This window comes from Lissotriton vulgaris, chromosome 9, assembly GCF_964263255.1.
Source record: "Lissotriton vulgaris chromosome 9, aLisVul1.2, whole genome shotgun sequence".
NCBI lineage: Eukaryota > Metazoa > Chordata > Amphibia > Caudata > Salamandridae > Lissotriton > Lissotriton vulgaris.
In genome coordinates, this window is record NC_141697.1 from 595,129,463 (window position 1) to 595,150,811 (window position 21,349).

Below are 21,349 nucleotides of genomic sequence, written 5' to 3' on the forward strand. Positions count from 1 at the left end.
TAACTTTAAAAACATAAATCAAATTTTTATGGTATTTTGACTCAAAATCGTAACCATAATTCAGGTAGATTGTGATTTTTAAGTGCATTCCGGTGAGTCAGGTCCCTGACATATGTTCAGGGTATCCACAGCTGAGATATTTACATATAAGAAATCTGAATGCAGTTCATTTAAAAAGTTGCAGGTTATCCTGTAACTTGGTTCTGCTAGAACTACATTGACATCCCTGCTAGCACTTAGTCTAACAAGCACATCTACTATATTTGTCTGGGAAAAGCAAACCTCTGTGAACATAGAACAGGCATTTACAATGCAATAGGTCTCGGATTAATTAAGTTTGAGCAATTGGCATTGCTAAATATTGCAACACCAATTGCAACAAAAGTCTATAAATTGTAGGCCAAAAAAATGTGTATTTATTTTTGTAGCAATGGTGGCATGCTGCGCTTTAGATGAATATGTTTAAAAGTAAAGTGCGCCATACTGCTATTGCTACAATAGTTAATTGTGGATGCGTTAACAATTGATGTGTACACTGATGGCTGGTGGTGTGTGTGTCTGTAGAAATTGTGCACTGATGGCTGGTGGAGTGCATGCCTGGTGGAAGTGTGCACTGCCGGCTGGTGGAGTATGTGCCTGGTGGAAGCGTGCACTGACGGCTGGTGTTGTGTGTCTGATGAATTCGTGCACTGGTGGGTGGTGGTGTGTGTGTGTGCTTGGGGAAAGCGTGTACTGATGGCTGGTGGTGTTTGGGCCCGGTGAAAGTGTGCACTGACGGCGTGGTTGTATGTGTGGTTGTCTTTGTGGTTGTGTGTGTTGTGTTTTTGGTTATGTGTGTGGTGGTGTGTGTGGTTGTGTGTGTGTGTGTGGTTGTGTGTGGTTGTGTGTGTGTGTGTGTGTGTGTGGTTGTGTGTGTGTGTAGTTGTGTGTGTGTGTGGTTGTGTGTGTGTGGGGTAGGTGAGGGGCAGATATGCGTAATGTTGTCAGCTCTGAGGAGCACACAGTTTATGCTCATATTCTGAAGCATGAGCTTCCAGACTCCCTGCTCGCCCTTAACGGTCGGTCAGAGTTATGCACTGATGGTGTCTGTGCTTGGTGAAAGTGTGCACTGACTGTGTGGTTGTATGTGTGGTTGTTATGTGTGTGTGTGTGTGTGTGTGTGTGTTGTGTTTGTGGTTGTGTGTGTGGTTATGTGTGTGGTTTTGTGTGTGTGTGTGTGTGGTTGTGTGTGTGGTTGTGTGTGTGTGGTTGTGTGTGTGTGTGGTTGTGTGTGTGTGTGGTTGTGTGTGTGTGGTTTTGTGTGTGGTTGTGTGTGTGTGTGGTTGTGTGTGTGTGTGGTTGTGTGTGCGTGGTTGTGTGTGTGTGTGGTTGTGTGTGTGTGTGGGGCGGGTGAGGGGCAGATAAGCGTAATGTTGTCAGCTCTGAGGAGCACACAGTATATGCTCATATTCTGAAGCATGTGCTTCCAGACTCCCTGCTCGCCCTTGACGGTCGGTCCGAGTTATACCTTGCACTGCTGTTAAGCCTCAATAAATCCCAGGCACACTTCCGCTTTGCATCTATCGCCACTGGGAAGAAGCAGTGTACCAGTACATTGATTAATTGGCCGACTGATGGAGACCCTCCTGTGAAATCTAAAGCATTTAATAAAATAACCCTCATGTTAGCTATTAAAGTGACCCTCACATTATATCCTCAAATGACCTTCACGTGAGATAATAAAGTGACCCTCCGGTGAGACCTGAGAGTTAGCCTCTTGAAATCCAAGGGTGATTATACCTGAAACGCCCAAATAAGCCGGTGTGACATGTCCAGGAGCCACCTAAATTACCTAACTGTATTTACAAAAACTACTGAAATGTGAGAAAATAGATGCAAAATAGGTCATGTGCGAGACCCCGACATGCCGCCCCTACGCTAGACGATTATAAAAGTATGCACATGTCTATTTCTGAGCTTTTAAACTCTCCTGACATAGAAATAGTGGTCTAACTAGAAGATTATATCTCAGACCACTGGGATTATGTGGCAGTGATGGACCAAAGTATGCCGCTAAATTAAATGGGAAGAAAAGGCAAATTATGCGGCATAATGCAACACATTTTGTGATATTACTTAACTATTTTGTCTTTTTTACTCACGGTAACACCATCTGGGCAAAGATTTCACCTTAGTAGCAGTACCTGTTTAACATCCAAATGCACCAATAAACAAATAAAAGATAACTAGTCAACTATTGTAAAAGGTCTTCCACTGCGCTTGAACTCATCGTCAAGCTTTAGTGAGCTAGAAGCATGCAGCGCTAGGAGAAAGCAGCTGTGTGCAGAGCGAGGCGCTACAGGAGATAGATATACAGAGAAGGAGAAGAGATGCCTTGTGCGCAGAGCCATCAGGAAGGAAGTGAGGACTCTTGGCATCACCTTACAGTACACTCTTCGTTTGATGCCGTCCACATCTGCAGAGCAGAGGCCTGCAGAGAGGTCCTGGCAGGCTCGGCTCAGCTCCATGAATACTGGAGGGGTGGGGGGGGAGATGCCTGGCTCTGGCCCAGTCCGAGGTCCTGTTGGCACCTCGAGCCCATGACGAGCTGAGCCTCCATGTGGCATTGCCTGCCCTCACCTCTTAACCCCGGATGCGGTGTAATGGCCAGACCTGCTGACTTTAGAACTGGGAATCGGGTTCGTGCGGAGTCGCTAGACATCCTATAGTTCTGGACGAATAAGCTAATATTCCCGGGACAATAAAAATGAATGTGACCTTGTGTAAGGTAACTAGAATGAATGACGCCCCTTAACAGGAAGCACACCCATCCAATACCTGGCCTCTCTGAAGAGAGCACGCAGCGATGGTCAGCTATGTGCGAGTGTGTGAATGGGTTGAGTGGGGGTGAAGAGTGAAATAACTTGCAATACCACCTACCATCGTCCTGCCCTAACAGCCTCACATAACGCCTTAATTTGCTAAAATGTGAGGGACAGTACAGCAGCAAAATGTGGATTGAAAGGATAACGCCAGCAGCGTGGGTAATGTAATAAAGGGAGTGGCTTAAATAACGTGCAAAAAAATAATAATAATAATAATAATTTGTGCTTAGCTTAGTGTGCTGCCCCACTTGTATTTTGGCTGTTTCCGTCATTGCATCCAGATATATAATACAACGAGTAGCAGCATACTGACAATAAGTCGGGTCTATTGGCTTTGTCAATGGTTGTTAGTTGCATAAGATAAATAAGCAGCAACAATGGCTTGGGCTATAGTACGCGGCAGGGTTGGGTATAAAACAATTTTTTTTTTTAAAAAGAGGCCAAAACTATGCGGTATAATGCAGCACATTTGGGTGCAAAGGGGGACTAAACAGGCGCAAGCTGCGGATAGTGGGAACAAAAGTCACAGAACTACAGGAGAAATGTAAAGGGATAAGGGGATAAAGGCACTTGGAGATAATATTGCTCACTGGCTAGGGCAATGAAATAGCGTTCACGGGTAACAACGACCAGACAATCACCCCGCAGGTTCTATTCGAGAGCACGAGTCACAGGCCATGACACGGCCATTCGCGGGGGTGGGTGAATACGGATATATAGAAATAATATCAAGAGAGAGAGAGAGGACTTTAGTAGACATAACAGAAACTTCAAAAGGCATGCTCCTATTCAAAGAATCAATCTAGCGGCGGTGAGCTTCACACAAAACACAGCAAAAATAGTAAATTTTTGAAGTTGAAACTAACAACAAGTTTGGTGCTGAAATGCGTAATAATGTTGAAAGGAGGGGTAAACACCGTTAAGTATCGGACTGTGTTCATGGAACAAAAACGTTTGCACATTTTTCGTTCTGCGATGCTGGTTGGACACAATAGCGCCCAAGTGCACGCTTTGGATTTGATAGCGCTGGAATGTGATGGGGTTGGATGCTTTTGTAATACCTGCCTTGAGTTTTCCTTTCTAAACCATCTTTATGGCCTGCACAGTGAGTTTCTATTGCATGCATCGATTCACTAGTGGTGCATTATGGGATTTATAGTTTTTTTGCTTCAGTTGAAGCAGTTGAACTAACTCCTGACACACAAAAGCCCAGAACCGGATACCTGGTGTCCCCTCCTCGGCATAGATTAGAATGGAACTCCTCACCCATACGATATTAAAGTATTGCTTTTATCAAGAACTAAACATGAATTCAAGTTTGGTGCTGAAATGCGTAGTAATGATGAAAGGAGGGGTAAACACCGTTAAGTATCTGACTGTGTTCATGGAACAAAAACATTTTCACATTTTTCGTACTGCGTTGCTGGCTGGACACAAACCCCGAGAATAGGTCGCAAGCAGTGAAGCTGAAATTCGTAGTAATGTTGAAAGGAGGCGTAAACACAGTTAACCCCTTAACCCATTACCACCGCGGTTAACGGGTTAAGTATCTGACTGTGTCCATGGAACTGGGCTATAGCGCCCAAGTGCACGCTTTGGATTTCATTGCGCTGGAATGTGACGGGGTCGGATGCTCTTGTAATACCTGCCTTGAGTCTTCCTTTCTAAGCCATCTTTATTGGGGCGGCACAGTGAGTTTCTATTGCATTTGAATTGCTGCCACTTTAAACCTTGCCCCGTGTTCGCAGGAGTCCCCCGCCCTTTCAAGTCTTGCTGTTCCCATTGCGGCTAGGATCCTCAAGGTGATTCCTTATCAAGCCCACTGGAAATAGGGTAGTGGTCGGCCAAGTTACGCAGCAGGGATTTTTCATTTATGGGTAGGCTAACGCAAAGCTGTGCGCCGCGGCCGTGGGGTCTGTGTACCCATCCCGGCACCCCTGCCCCTCGTTAGTGCCAAACAATGCTTGTTGTACACCTTCTCTGACTCCGCCCCGCTCCTGCAGGGGGGTGTGGGGGAGCGGCGAGGGGAGTCCGAGATAAGTAATCAACTCCAAGGTGGTAAAGAGCAGTAAAAAACATACGTCAACACAGTCGTCGGGAATAAAAACAAGCATAGTTCTGGGGGATGTGAAAAGCGACGCCGCCATCGCGAAACCAAAAGCGATCACTGATCGCTTTTGAAAACAACAAAACCACGAGTGGTGCGTGCCCGCCATATGCTTTCAATTATCGCGCCTGTGTCTGGGCACGATAATTGAAAGCATACGTCAGGAAATGTGCGTAATAGACACCAATAGGCCAGGGGCGGAGCTATGCGCCCGCCTCTGGCCTATTGGTGTCTATTTTACAAAACAGCAAGCAGTGAAAGGCCAATAGCAGGCCGCAGAGGAAATTCACACACACGAGCATGAGGAATTTCCAGGTCCATTTGCTAAACCCTGCCAAAAGCACTCTGGCTGCGCGAACACTGCTGCTCAGTGTATCGCTAGGCCGAGACCTAAAAAGGGGTACTTTCTACAGTTATTCTGGAAAGCTACCTTTACTAATGTATTTAAAGAAAAGCCAATGCACTAAAATAATTGATAAACAGCACATAAAACAGGCTCATCTAGAGTCAACATTCTCTATGGCATGTAGGGAGAGAATAAGGGCATGGGGCACATTCTGAGCAGGTGCATCTAGTAGTGTAATCGAGAAAAAAATTATTTGAGTAGGGTAACAAAAAAAAGAACATCTACCAGGGTGATCTACAACAATTATCTTCTATAACAAACACAACTACCATGGCAAGTTGTATGAAGTAGATATGATAGAAACACATATACACTTACTAAAATGACACATTTCCCACTGCTGTATGCAACAAGCACAAGGGTTAAATAGCAAAACTATTCAAAAGAGTTTTCCATATTCCAACATTATGCGGACAATGCAGCTCCAGGAGGTATATCTACCACCATTACCGGGAATGAACAAATTAACCATCATTTTCTGGAATGAACACACAAACTTAATAGCAGGTTTCTGTAACTTGCCCCCAATATGACAGTTTTAGGGCTCTTGAATTGTTTCTGGACTAACTACGGCACTGCAGAGGTTTGTGATATTCTAATCATCATGAGAACATGCGGAAACGAAAACTATACCTTTCTTTTCCACATCATGCTTCTCTTAGCTACCTCACACACATTTCTTAGCACCAGAATTTAGTTTTTTCTCCACATGCAGAGCCAGGCACTGTTTTTAACTTAGCCCAAGACATTTCTATACTGATTGCATAATTGCTGAGTTGGCATCTGATGCTGGCAATTTTAGCTTCCTGTGATTTCCTTGGAGAATATTTCCTGTTGTTTCTGGTACGTCTGACCAATTTTAACCGCAGATACATACCGGTCATTGATGCTCTTTGCTGTGCCATGCCACTCTCAGCCTTCTCTGACTATTGTATAGGAGCTCTTTTTGTAAGCTCATTGCTTCTCTTCTAAGGGGCCTACTGTACAAGCAGTATGATTTGATTTGATTTGATTGGGGATTTGTATAGCGCACTATCACTCCGGGGAGCATCTTGGCGCTTATTTATGGTTTGTGTATTCCAAAAAGGTGGGAGATGTAGTGACCCATAAAGGCGTTTCAGTTTTAAACCAGGGTTTTACAGGTAGTGTCTGTTAGGTTGTAGATCCAGGTTTTGATGGCTTTCCTGAATTTGCTCTCACAGGAGATTTCTCGAATTTGATGTGGGAGTTTGTTCCATGCTTTAGATCCTCTAACCGCTAGAGATTTTCCCCCTCTAGTGGCTAGTCGGAACTTTGGGATAATCATCAGGTTGGCCGTTGCAGATCTCAGTTGACGTCCAGGGTAATAGCGATTGAAATTGTTGAGCAGGTATGTTGGGCCTCTTTTATGAAATGCTCTAAAGGTGATTATCAGTAATTTGAACAGAATTCTCTTTTGTATGGGGAGCCAGTCAAGAGTGTCAAGTGCTGCAGATGCCGAGGACTTTCTTGGCATTTTTAGCACTAATCTTGCTGCGGCGTGTTGTACCATTTGCAACTGGTGTAGGGCTGCTTTGTTGGCCCCTACATACAGACTGTTAGAATAATCCAGCCTGGATGTGATTAATGCCACCGCTACCGTTTTCCTAGCTGATAGGGGGAGGAAGTCAAAACATTTCCGAAGACTCTTAATGACATTGAAACAAGAACCAGCCACTTCACTTGTCTGTTGCTTAAAGGACAATGCCTCATCGAATTTGATTCCTAAGTTTCGGGCACTCTTTATAGTGCTCGGTGGGGCTTCTACATTGGATGGCCAGCAGGTCTGGGGTGAAAACAAGTTGGTTTTCCCGAAAGGTAAGATTTCGGTCTTTGCAGTGTTACATCTCAAATGGTTTGTGTTCATCCACTCAAAAGTGGCTTTCAAGCAGTCTCTAAGGGAGCGTTCGGCAATTGCCGCGTCCTCATCTAGAATTAGGACTAGTTGAGTGTCATCGGCATAGGCTATTGAGCTAATAGCAAAAGAGGAGATGAGCTTCATTAATGGGACCCTGTAGAGATTAAATAGTATGGGGCTTAAACTGGAGCCCTGAGGTACCCCAGACTGGACTTCCCTTGCCTCAGAATGGTATGGCCCTAGGATGATGGTCTGTTTTCTTTGTCTCAGGAAGTTGGTAAACCATTTCAACACGGTGCCCCCTATGCCTACACTTCTCAGGCGATGAAGTAGAATATCGTGGGACACCGTGTTGAATGCTGCGGATAAATCCAATAGGATCAGGACTGCTCTTCTGCCCTGATCCAAAGCGGCTCTGATTGTTTCCGTCGAAAAGATGAGGGCAGATTCTGTAGAGTGGTGAGAGCGGAAGCCCGCTTGGTTTGGATGGAGAAGGTTATTGTCCTCTAAATATGCAGTGAGCTGTTTATTTACGCATGTCTCTGTAAGTTTGCATAGTGCTGGGAGAAGTGATATAGGTCGAAGATTTGACAATGTCGTAGGATCTTGAATAGCTTTTTTTTTGAGAGGTTTGACTACAGCAACCTTCCAGCATGTAGGGATATCTCCTGTTTGCAGTGAAGAGTTTAGTATTGAATTAATGATTGGATTAACCTCATCTTTTATGGCCTTAAGTAGTAGAGGAGTTCAATTTTGAGATGGCTTGGGAGGACACAGCTGGGCTGATCATAGTAAAGCTCTCCCATGTTAAGGTTCCAGGTATATCCTTTGGAACTGTAGGGCCAGCTGTGTTTAATGCTAACTGATTGATCTGTGGGAACTCTTTTGTAAAGTTTGTGATTTTCTGTTCAAAGTATTCCGCAATTTTGTCACAGAGAGCTTGGGACGGTGGAATTTCCTGAGATAATATTTTGGGTTTTCTAAAACCGTTGACTATTTGGAATATCTCTTTTTGATTATTATTAGTCGACTCAATCAGATTTGTGTAATAGTTGGTTTTAGCAAGCTTGATAGAGATAGGGTAATTCCTCCTAGCCTTTTTATAGTTTTCCCTATCTTCGCTCTTATATTGGCGTCGCCATTTTCTTTCTAAAAGTTTCACTTCTCCTAGTGTAACCTTTAAGGGGTTGGTATACCAAGGAGCGGATTTTTTCCTTTGTATCCTTTTTGATTTGGTTCCTCTTGTTGTCAGTCTTTCTCCAATAGTTTTCATCCAACCCTTGTAGTGTTCATTATCAGTGATCACATTTCCCACTAGGGCTGGTTTTTCTGCCTCTACCCAATTCATCAGGTCCGGGTGTTCGTGATTTTTCTCCAGCAGGGGGTTGAGTTTGTATTACACAAGGTTGAATTCGTTTCTTTATTATTACCAATTTTTAGATTAAAACTAATGAACTTGTGATCTGACCATGTTTGGGTCAGTGGTGGTTCTACTGTAATTGTGTTGATATTAGAGCAAATGCAGTCTAATATGTGCCCAGCATTAGAGTTGGCTCCACAGTTTGGATTGTCAAACCCAGTATGCGCAGGGTATCTTTAAAGCATGCAACGTTAGGGTCATTAAGATCATCCAGATGTAAGTTTGTATCCCCTAGCAAGGTGAAATTAGCGGATCGTAAAATTAGGTTAGCAAGTGCTTCCCCGAGACTTTCTAAGAACCGGGTTGCTTGTCCGGGGGGGTCGGTATACTAATAGGCCAGAAAAGGTAAAAGAATCATGAACTTGAAGATTGAAACTCAAACATTCTGCTTCTTTTATTTCGGATATTTCCATGGTGGAACATTTAAGGGAATCACGATGTATGATTGCTAGACCTCCTCCCCGTTGGTGAGGTCTGTCCAATCTCTGTATTAAAAAGCCCGGGGGTAGAGCTTTGACAATATCCGGATTGGACCAATCTTTGAGCCACGTCTCAGTTACCAGTAGACAATAAAGGTCCTTTTCAGCAATAAGATCATATATATGTTGGGCATTCTTGCACATGGAGCGGGCATTGATGAGGCCTCCCTTGAGAGTCCTATCGGCGTTTTTGGGTCGTTGTGTCATGAAGGGTACAATATTTTGTTTACATTGTAGGCAGCTTATAGGTCCTGTCCACTTGTCTACCACAATGGTTTGGGGACAGTGCACATATGCACCCTCTTGTCAGAGTCAGACGCTGTTCTCATTTTACACTTAGTCTAATATATAAGTAGCACCTACCACCACTATCTGAAATGTAGATGTACTTCACAATTATACCAAAGGTTCAAACATTACTATCACCACTATTAACTGGGAATATTAGGCCTTAGGGAAGCTGTTACTTCTCTGAGTCGATATCTCACCTCATCAAAAACCTTCAGGCTGTAGGTATTGTCATCGTCTGCAAAATAGACCACCCCCTCCTCGCTGAGCTCGCGGTTCTCCCGCAACCACTGCAGTCCCAGGTTGCGCTGCTCCACGCCACGCGGCTTGAGCCAGTTGGGATCATTCTCCTTCAGCTTGAAGTCCTTTGGGGTCTCCACCTGGAGGTGGGTGTATTTTACCCCACCATGTGCCAGCAGATCTGTCACTAGAGGTGTTTTGGCTGCAGCGTCCTCCACAATAATCCAGTGCAGATTTTTGACATGAAGTAGAGTCTGTGACAGTCGGGTGAGCTCTGCCTTCTGCACCAGCCTAAGTGAGGGACAATAAAGATATGACACTTCAGAGCAAGCTTAGCCAGCACTCACAGACTGTAACTAAGCTGGTTTCTTTGAGCTTTACTTAGGACCCAAATCAGGTGCTTTATTGCTCAGAAAACAATAACAAGGAAATAAAACTCTGAAAGTGCAGGATCTAACTAATCACTGCAAAGAAAGAAATGCCACCCCTTCATCAATACAAAACTAACATTCTTATATAAAAAAACTCTCAAAATGATCCCATGAGTTCCATAGGCAGTGTTTAAAATATTGTTGAGCTTTGTTTGCAGAAAGTACAGCTAGTTTACATCAATGTGAACCTGAAGCACAATGTACTTCCAAAGTAATAACTGTACATATAAGAAGGACATTGTCTTAGCCATTCTAAAAGAAGGAATCACTGTACAAACAGATCCTTTCTTTAAAAACTTCTGGACCTACTACGAAGAACCAGTTTGCAGAACAGCTGCAAGGGTGTACCTCCCCAAACAGCCCGGTTAGCAAAATAGGCAGAGCCAGGTGGTAAAGTGTTACCCATTCAACTGTCTCAGCTCTGGTGAGGTGTGGTTAAGTCTGGTGTTAGATACCATCCTCCCTGAAGCATAAATTCCTTACTTCAGAGGAAGGAAGTTTCCCAGCACTTTCACAGCTCAAAGTGTACAGATAATCGCACTAGCCCACAGATCAAAAATCATCTATCTACCTGGTATGAACACTCGCACAAAAAAATGAAGCAAAAAGGTGAAGTTCAGCACTTTTCACACCACTCCAACAACCACCCGAGGCAAAGGTGGGAGTGCAAGACACAGCACAGAAAATTAGGAGAGCCAGCTAAGATGGAAAATGGTAATCAATCACAGATTTGCATAGCCTAGGCTAGAATGGAAGCCAGTTTTTGATGGCGAAAAGAAGGCACTTGGTTCTACCAGTGCGTCACTAAAAAATGGTTTGCTAAAATGGTAAACTAAAACAGCAAAGAGGTCAAAGGAGCTCCGCCATCTGTAGTAGTCTGAATGACAGATGTAAGAGACCAAATAAAGATCAGTCTGGAACAATAAGTGCAGGAGAGTTGGGGGAACAATGTTTTCAGCACCAGACTAAACGAAGGTTGAGAGTTCAAATATTTCACAGAAAGCTGTCTTGAGCACTCACACACTGCAAGAGAGCTGGATGAGCTTTGCCTTCAGCAACAGCCTCTCAACTGTAACCTGGAAGAGGGATAAATCTATTTCAAACTGTCATCAACTGGTCTTTTTCGAAGTGCCCCGTCCTCTCCCCTCACACATCACCCACCTACCTGGCAAAGGTTGGAGTAATGATATAGATGGTGGGCAGTGGCTTAGTCTCTGCCTCCTCTTGTTGGGCGCGGGCTTGGAGCCGCCGGACCTCATTCTGCAGCTGAGAGATCTTCCGCTCCTTTCCCTGCAGTAGATCCCCTCTCGACTTCAGGTATGGGGAGCAGTCACATGGCTGGCCTGGAGAGAAGAAAAATAAGTCACATGTCCGACATGCAAGCAAGGACAGAGGAAGACCTAGAAGGGATACAGATGGAGAGGAGGGATTGTGAGGGGGAGGGAAAGGGGGCAGATTGAAAAAAATATATACATGCTTACAATATATATAGAACACAACAGAGGACATGCACAATTTTTTATGAAACATGTAGAGGCGCTGTTGTCCCAGGTTTTCTGTATCGAGTATATTGTTTCATGTAAATATTGGATGGAGTAGCAGTAAGGGTGCATTGTATCAATTTCCTGGTTATATGAATTACACAATACTGTTCTCTCTTTTCCTCTGATTTAATTTCTAATGAGCTTATTTATTGTACGGTTATGTATTTTTGATATTGGTGGTTTCTATTAATTGTATGCTGGTTTTGGACAATAGATTTGTCCATGACTTATTGGTAGTTTTAAGTAATACACCAATATCTGGAAGATTGGAAAATCAAATTATATGACAGTGGAAATGTAGGCAGTCTTGGATTTATCCAATGAGAACCATATGAAAATCAGTGTTTATTTTTTTATATATAAATACTATGACATTTATGCACTTTACATGTTTTACAATTTTAATAACATGAGTATTTTTAAAGAGTGTGTTATACGCTGCTATCCTGCCTATTGAGTATGGAACTATAAAACTATCTTTGTGGTATAGAAAGTCTGTGGTCTATACATATCACCATGTGACCTATGATGTCAGACAAGGGGAGTGGTTGTTTTTACTTTAAATGGTAGATGGCGTTTTCTCCATTTTTTACACGTGAACAAGGGCTTGCATGATTGTAACTACAGAGGTCTGTGTCTCCTTCCTCGCCTAAAACCGCCGTGTGTGGTATTGGGAAGTGGCTCGAGTTTCCAGGAGATATAGATATATATATATATATATATATATATATATATATATATACACACACATATACACACACACACCTAAACATATACATACACACACCCAACAAGGAAGAGACGAGAGAGGGCAAGAATCTCAATTCTAGAAGAGGGGAGAAACTGTCAAATGGCTGACAAAAGACAAGGAAATGGAAAGAGGAAACAAGGAGCTGGACTGAATGAAGCAACACAAAAGAAGTGGAGGCAGTTAAAAGGTTACAACCTACAAGAGTAGCAGAATACCTAGAATGTTTGTAAACACAATAAAAACATAATCTGTGAAAAAAAAGAGTCAGTCTTTGTGCATTGAGGTGTAAGAAAAAAAAATGAGCAACAATTTGTATGGAAAAGTGCAAGACGTTTGGAACATCCTCAAGGGTAAGGAACTTCCTCATGGGGTGGCTTTTCATTATAAATTGGGCCTGTGAAACCTAGCAATGTAAAGAGATTTTTGCTAGTAAGCCACAACTGGCTATTATATCACACTCACATTGAGTCAGCTCCCAATCTTTCAGAAGCAATTTACGGAGATGGTCATACTAGCAACACAAAAAAAACAAATGTTGATATTCACAATGCTAGCTGTGCTTAAGTAAAAGTACAGATTAATACAATTCTACACAAACGACTATTATGAAGTGATAAGAGTCCTGAAAACATGACAAGCAAGCACGCAAAGAGGTCAGAACCAGGCCTCTGACAATTGGAGCTAAAATTTTTCGGGCCTGCAAACTTTCTGGAAAATTCAGAGACACACTGTCAATTCCACAATAAATTAACACTATTTAATTCCTCTGAAGAGGTCCAACCAATCAACCTTCAATAAATATTAGTTGTCTTTGCGAGTAGCATGATGGAACAAGACCTGACTGTGGAAGTCTAGGTACTGTGCATACTGGTCGCCCTATAAAAACGACAAGCCCATAGTTGTGTTAGTGTTCGAACCTTGGATAGGAGCAAAGTTGCCCTTACCTATTAGCGTCCAGTCTGGCTTCAAGAGCAGACACTCAGATGCAAAGTGAGGGGGTTAGGCAGGCATCAACAAAAACCTGCAAATTACATCTTTGAGGTCAAGTGGCAAACACACTAATATTTTATAATCACAGGGACAGCAAACATTCTCAGCAAAAATGTATGTACACACATGAAAATACAGAGATGGCTATGGTGTGACTTTTCTGTGCCCTATCAAAAGGAAACCCAAGGCATGGCTCACCACCCACGATGTTAGGAAAGCAACACATGCCTGTGGATGTTTATTTGGCACTAAAGACAACTGACCTTGTGCCCTGGAATATCTGTGGGACGATAGCATCACAGGAAGGCAGGCACAAGGAAAGGTGACTATCAGGCATGCATATGGAAGGGGTTCGATAGGCTAGTATACCGAACAGGCCAAAGCACCAGTCCCTCGGATGCCGCACAGACATTTATTCATATACGAGAGCCCAGGGCATAAGCACCATAAAAAATTAAGGGGGGGAACTAACCAAGTTGGGCAGTATGCAAGTAACATCACGGCACGTGACATCACGGCATGTAACGTGGCATCATAGGAAGTGACATTACAGGAAGTGGTATCACAACCCATGACCTCACAAGAAATGACTTCACATGAATTAACATCAGATCTTAAGACCTCATGCGTACACATATTTAGCGGGTCTATCATAAATACATTTTAACGCAGTATGAGATTTAACAAATGAAAGCTGATCAGTACTTAAGCCTAAGACTCGAGTTCCCCATTAGAAGGAATTAACAGCCCAATGGGCTGACTTGTTCCAGGTCTCTGGCGCTGGGCATACTAGGCTACCGCTCTGTGTGTGATCCTGGAAGCAGATCTGAAATTGGAAAAACTTTATTACGGGAACTCATAAATTGGGGGTCAAGGTGTTGTAATAAAAAGAGGGTGGAGTCATGAGAAGCAGAGCCGCGAAAAGGAGTCTGTTATTGGGGCTCAGATTTACAAAGATTTCACACAACACAATGCAGCAATTGAAGTTGCTGCGATGATTGGAAGGAAGAGACAGAACAGTGCAAAATTTCCAAAGATATGGCACAGTTCTGATCTCTCTTAGCCGGCGCACTTGTTGTTGCCTAGCCCCAATGCAGACACCCTTGTGTCATGGCACAAGGGTGCCTATGTTGTGGTCAGGATAGTTTTTGTGCAGGAAGGAATATCTTCCTGCACAAAAACTATCCTTAGAGGCTACTTCCTTTTTGCATATTTGCAGCAGAATGCAGCACACATGCAAAGAGAAAACAACGAGGAGCAATAAAGATATTTCTCCTTGTTATGCCAGCATCTGGCAGGTACACCCTTTTGGCATAAACCCATGTTTACAAGCCTTTGTAAATATGTGCATGTGTCAAAATACATGAGTGGATGCACGGACCTTCCATGCACCACCCACGTAATGCCCACTTCACGCAAGTAATACATGGCAACCCTATATACTGCCTTGCCTTTGTTTTTTTATTCACAAAGCCACGCAAATCTGGAATTTGCGTGGCTTTGTACTCCAAAAATAGATTTTGTATCAGGGCTGCGACAAAAAAGTGACACAACCCAGTTACAATATCTTTGTAAATCTAGGCCTCAACTTCTACTTTTTTTTTTTAAACTATGACACAAAGAAAATCGCAACAAGAAGACACTTGACAGTAAATCTGTTCTGGCTTAATTGGTTGCAAAGGATACATTTTAAAATATCTTATGGGGTTAAGGTACCTGCTTCAGAGATCTTTGTGTGCCAAGTAGATCTAGGAGTATTACAATAATAATGGTAAGATGACTCTGGTGGTTTAAGTATTTGCTGGAGAAATCTGTGTTTGTTTTGTCACACTTTTTACTCAAAGTAGCACTGGAGGTTATGTGTCTCCTGCAAAGCATACTGTGTAACATCAAGACAACATATTTTTATGATGGATATGCAGATAGGTAAGTGGGTTACTGTTTTTGACACGGAAATCTGTTGTAACTTGCAGTTCATTTAGCGCCATCCTTCTAATATAACAAAGTACTATGAGGGTTTATATGTGCCTCCTAAAGCTTATGTAGATAGCTCCTAGCCAGGATCATACTGAAACAAAGGTAGGGCTGATTGCCCCTTTACTTTGACCTTTGTTTTGGGCCCAGCTGAAATCTAAAATGCAAAAGCCCAGCTGCATGTACATTACAGCTCTGAAAGGAAAGCAGAGAACATGCAGGCGCTGCTGAATGTGTCCTGGTGTTATTAAATTATACCAGGACAAGTTCAAACTATTTCATTGGGGTCCAAATGCTCGGCAGGGAGAACGGCGTCCACCCTGTGAAAATAGTGAGGGGACGCCGTTTACCCATGTGTAATCCCAACTTGTGCCCTAGGACAGCCCACTCTACGCAAGTCTTCAGAGAGTCAGTAAAGACATGGATGGGCCAAAATAACCCAAGTATGAACTTAAGTGCCTACCTACCAACCTCCCCAGGACTCACCGAGCTGCATCAATGCATAGAGTAGTCCGATGATGGAGACGAGGAAGTACATGACGAAGACATTCTTCAGTTTGATCTTCATGTTCAAATCTGCCCTTGGTACACAGCTGCCACGCCTGGATAAAAAGTGGCGTACTGGAAGCAAAATCGCACCTAGGTTAGGTGCGTGGCATCCTGCTGTAGATGGCAATAGCAGCAAACAGAACAAAGTATAAAAGAGAAACCAGCCCACCCTAGAGGTTCAACAGTCATGCAATTCTTCCCACCCTTTTACTGTCACACTCCATCTGCCAACCCTCTCTTTGATGAAAGTGGAGAATGTTGCTCCTTACTTTTTAGTGCATTTGCTATTTTTACAAGTTTGAAATGTGCTCATTACCAGTTCCTGCAGATTGATCCTGATGAAATGCATGTGCTGTGGAAAACTTACAGGGACGAGTAAAGCCCACTGACTGAAAGTTAATTTGGAATATGTACAATGGTAGGTAATAATATCTGTGGCACGAATAACGTCTCTCTGGCAAGAAATTCTACAAAGTGATAGAGCAGTCTGTGATGGTAGTAAGTATAGTAATCTAAGAATAGGTTTTTTAAGTGTTCAGAAATTTTTGGCGCTCAACTTATCACGGTAAAGTATTTGGTTAACTTGGTATTAAAGTAGGTGCTTCTTGGACAGAGGAAAACCTTAACCTCTGTGAAGAAAGGAGGTACACAAACCCATATCTTATTCTGATTTGGCAAGGATCCAGAGCACACTATGCGTAATTAAATATTGATCATGTGTTCAAATATTCACTCCTTTGGGATAGATCAGCCAAATGTGTTTTTTTCAAAAAGTTTTTATTATCATCAGTGTTCACCCCTTGGGAATCACTGTCTTTGTTACTTAAGCCTACACGTGTTTCATCACAGTATGTGGCTGTAAATCTTCAGGGCTATAAGAAATATAATAGAAAGCAAAATGATGTCATGAACAGACGAGAAGTACGTGTAAAAAGAAAGGGGGGACACCAGTGCAGTGGAAACCAACATAGGAGGGGCGGGAGTAGAACATAAGGGTGACTTAAAGTACCAAAGTTCAAATTGAGTCTGACTTCTATTTAATAAAATCAAAAAATAGTGCAATAGAGTAATGTGTCGTGACATACGGCGCATTTGAGGATAGCTAAGTATCTCGTAAATTCATATCTGTACTCATGAAAAGGTGCGTAGTGAGGTGACTTACTTAAATTGACGGTATCACTTTAAAATCAGATTTAACCTAAAAAGACAATTGTATGTTGAAAGCTGTTTAAGGTATAATGACTGCGTCTATACCATATTCGTGGTAAACTGTATGCCAATTCCTTAACGCTCAAAGTGGTAAAGCGAATTATTAAGATACAAACACAACACACACATGCCTTAAATATACATTTCGAAATCAATAGTTCATCGTTAATTGTAAATGATCACCAAGGTATTCGCTAAACAAAATCAATGAATATAAATTGCATTAGGTTTATACTACGGAAACTATATTACCTGAGTATACAACATCACTAATTAATACTTGAAAAGAGTTATAATTGATTGCAAAGCAAGTTCTTGTGTTCATTAAATAATAAATTCCTGTATTGACACACTTATCAGGTTCTCGAAAGATAATATGACTCATGTAAATAGCCACAAGTGATTGTAAATTCAGAGTCTTTACACTATTCTCAACAACTCCCTTCGTTAGCACGTTAACCCTGTATCATTTTAGGCATATGGTGACATTAAAGAGTCAGCCGTGTCATTCTATTAAGGTGATTGTCAATTTAAAAGTATATTACCCTTTTCTTAATATTCTCCTTCGTTAATAAGTAACGTTGTATCATTTTAGGCATGCGGTGACGGTGGAAAATGAGCCATGTCACTCTATTACGGTAATGGCGGTGACTAAAGTCTAACAGGAAAATTAAATTTTGGCCATGACGTAATCTCGAGAGAGTAATTTCAATATACAGCTGCGAAAGAAAATGGGGGGGGTTCGGAGTCATTACCTGATCTAATTGATCGAGGCGCGTTGTCTGTAGGAAAAGGAAAAAAGGAAAGGGGCGGGTTTGTTGGTGCATTTATTGGCTACGCTATTTCGCGTACATAATGATGATGACTCTCTGGTTCAACAAACTCACCGGGGAACCGGTGATAGTTCCAACCCGGTCCTTATCGGGTGGTGTATTTATGTGAAAGAATACGGCACCAGTCGGTATGTCCGGTTGCCGTCAGCGAATTGCTTGACTGTGAAGTTTAACAGCTAGAAGTTTTCAATTAGCGGTATTCAGGCTGGAAATTAAAAATAAAGAGAACGTGGGTGTTAAACATGGGGTTCCTCCACTGTGAATGTGTTCACAAGGAGAGGTCGTTTTCTACGTGGATCGGCGCAATTCTTACCCGTGTTCAGCCTGTGAAGAAGCTTCGTTCAGCTTCGGTATCGGTCACCAAGTGCGGGAACCACAAAGCAGTTGTTCCCGCCCCTTTTGAAAGCGCCGGTTGCGGGAAAAGCTAGACCGCTTCAAGCTAACAGAAACAATCACTGGCAGAAAAGGAAGAGTTACTTCCCCTCGGACTCGTAACGGAGTATTGTCATTATCATAGCCTACAGAACTTGCGTATAGTAACCCTCATGAATATAAGAAGAATTAATGGACTACTATCATTGAATTATTTAGGTTAAAAATGGATACGTTTGAGTAGATGTGAATGTGAGGGTCCTGTAATGGAGTATTTTGCTTATCATAGCCTACAGGACTCGTGTTAAGTGAGTCTCATCGGTAAGGAGTAAAGAATAATTGATGGCTAATATCTATGGCTTACTCTGAATTATATCGTGGAGTGGTTAGAATGAGTGTGAGGTTGGTCAATATCTACGGAATATTTTGATTTATTACTGGATTATCATAGCTTACAGGACTCGCGTTTAGTGAGTCTCATCGGTAAGGAGAAAAGAATAATTAAAGGTTAATATCTATGGCTTACTCTGATCTATTTCCTGGAGTGGTTACAACAAGTGTGGGTGTGACTAGTATCTATGGATTATTATGATTATTCCTGGAGTAGTTAGAAAAAGTGTGAGTGTGAAAGTCAAATGAGAATTGTTGTGTGAACATTTTTTACGTCGTTCACAGCTGCTTAACAAAAATAGTAGTCGGGTGAATTTAACTTGTTCAAGGAAAGACCATTCTATGGGTCAAAATGACCTATTCTAGAATTTGTTCAAAATCAATATAATCGGTCGGCAGAAATTGAAAACATACTCCCTTAAAAATTGGAGGAAAGGAACATAGGAACCTCAAATCTATAATATTCAATCCTTTTGGTAACGAAAATTCTGCATGGTCTGTGTAGTAATTTCCTTAACACCAGTCTACGAGTTTAACCTAGGCTGACAATTACATGTATTTTGCAAATAAACATATGTTTTTTTGGAAGACACTATCACGTTCAGTACTTTAGAGTAAATATCATCTCTCTATGTAGATTCAGTTGTACATTTGCTACATGATACAGATATTCGAGATGAAATGTCAGATAGGGGATCAACTTAGCTGTCTGACCCCAAGAAGAAATGCAGTTCATCATCCGTGTTCTGGCCTGTTCTAGTCGTATCTAGACGCATGATCCATAGCGCCTCTTGTCTTCTAAGGCGTAGTTCCCTGTTACCTCCTCTTACTGCAGTTTGTACAACGTCAATGCCATAGAAGGTGAAGGATTTGATATTTCCTTGTGCAGGGCATGAGGCCATATGTATAGCCATGGGGTATCTCGGGTCCTTATTTGCATATGCTCTAGCATGCTCTCTTATGCGTTCTCTGAGTGCCCTAATCGTGCTCCCCACATATCTGCTTTTGCAGGCACATTCAATAATGTACACCGTGAATTTCGTGTCACAATTGATGTTTGTTTTGATTGTATATAGTTTAGATCTATGATCCGCAAATGTCTTAATTCCATGTTTTGCCCATCTACACATTGAGCACATTCCGCATTTGAAAAAACCTTTTGATTTCTGGGTCAGCCAATCACAAGTCCTTGTGTCTTTGGGCACCGTTGGGCTTAGTCTGTTCTTTAAATTTCTTCCCCTGCGAAAAGTTATTTGTGGATGACTCCCTATTGCAGTTGCCAAGGTTCTGTCTGCACTAAGGATCCCCCAGTGTTTGTGAAAACTCTTACGTACCACAGGACTTAATTCGTTGAAGTCTGTGATAAGTCTCACCGGTTGTTGGTTTCTTTCAGTTCTAGGATTTTTCGGTGTTAAAGTTGACTCCCTGCTTATTTTTTTGATTTTTTTGTCCGCTTTAGAAATGATCTGAGGTTTATAACCTCTTTTGGAGAACCTGGACTGCATGTCTTGTATACAGTTTTCAAATTCTTGTTCCTCGCTACAGTTCCTTCTCGCTCTCATAAATTCACCGTAGGGGATACCATTTATCTGATGGATAGGATGACAATTATAGCTAGGAAGAATTGCATTGCATGCTGTTGTTTTGCGAAATAACCTGCTATGTAGAGCCCCATCCTTTACATATAGTTCTAAGTCTAGAAAAGAAACTTTGGAACTACTGATGTGCGTGGTGAATCGCATATTCATTTCATTGTCATTTAGATAAGCACAGAAATCCATAAGTGTAGTCTCAGTTCCTGACCATATTAAGAGACAGTCGTCAATGTAACGGCCCCAGTAAAGTATATAGTCAATCCATCTAGTTCCTCTGATGCTCCAGATCATGTCAGTTTCAAGTGCTCCCATGTAAATGTTAGCAAAAGAAGGGGAAAACCTAGATCCCATGGCTACTCCCCTTGTTTGTCTATACCATTTTTTGTCAAATACAAAAAAAATTTGATTCAAAATGATATCCATCATTGTTACCAGCATTTTGGTGTGTTCAAGCAATGTAATAGGTCTGGTATTCAATGCTCTGGTTGCGGCTGCTAATCCCAGGTCTGGCTCTATGGAGGTGTAGAGGGATACCACATCAAGGGTCGCCATTATCAGTCCAGGTTGCCACGTGAGGTCTGCTAGGACCTCACGTATTCAATCCTCAGAGTATTCAATGCTCTGGTTGCGGCTGCTAATCCCAGGTCTGGCTCTATGGAGGTGTAGAGGGATACCACATCAAGGGTCGCCATTATCAGTCCAGGTTGCCACGTGAGGTCTGCTAGGATACTCAGGATATGTTTGGAATCCTGTATATGGGATGGCAAGTTTTTCACCAATGGATTCAGGAACTTATCCACGTATTGCGAGAGTCTCTCTGTGGGACCCCCAATCCCGGACACAATTGGTCTTCCTGGTGGAAATGAAGCAGGTTTATGAATTTTGGGGAGAGTATATAACCAAGGATAAGATGGACGTGTCACTTTTAGGTATAAATATTCCGCATCATTTATCAAGCCCGCATCCTTCCAATCTCTCAGATGGTTATTAATCAGTATTGTTAAGGGACCCATGGGATTGCTGGATATAGT

At 42.3% G+C, this 21,349-nt stretch overlaps 1 protein-coding gene across 2 annotated transcripts in view; it reads right to left on the bottom strand.

The window, feature by feature from the left end:
* Positions 1-21,349, bottom strand: part of B3GAT3 (beta-1,3-glucuronyltransferase 3) — a 53,904-nt gene that overhangs the window by 26,129 nt on the left and 6,426 nt on the right. The window contains exons 2-4 of one of the 2 annotated variants that reach the window (XM_086938193.1): positions 15,857-15,991; positions 11,277-11,454; positions 9,641-9,971 (exon numbers count right to left, since the gene is read on the bottom strand). In XM_086938193.1, coding sequence (XP_086794319.1) covers positions 9,641-9,971; positions 11,277-11,454; positions 15,857-15,938 — 591 coding nt within the window. In that variant the 5' untranslated portion in view covers positions 15,939-15,991. Of the gene's footprint in view, positions 1-9,640; positions 9,972-11,276; positions 11,455-15,856; positions 16,057-21,349 lie in introns of those variants that run through there. The other variant, XM_086938194.1, reaches the window with a different exon arrangement.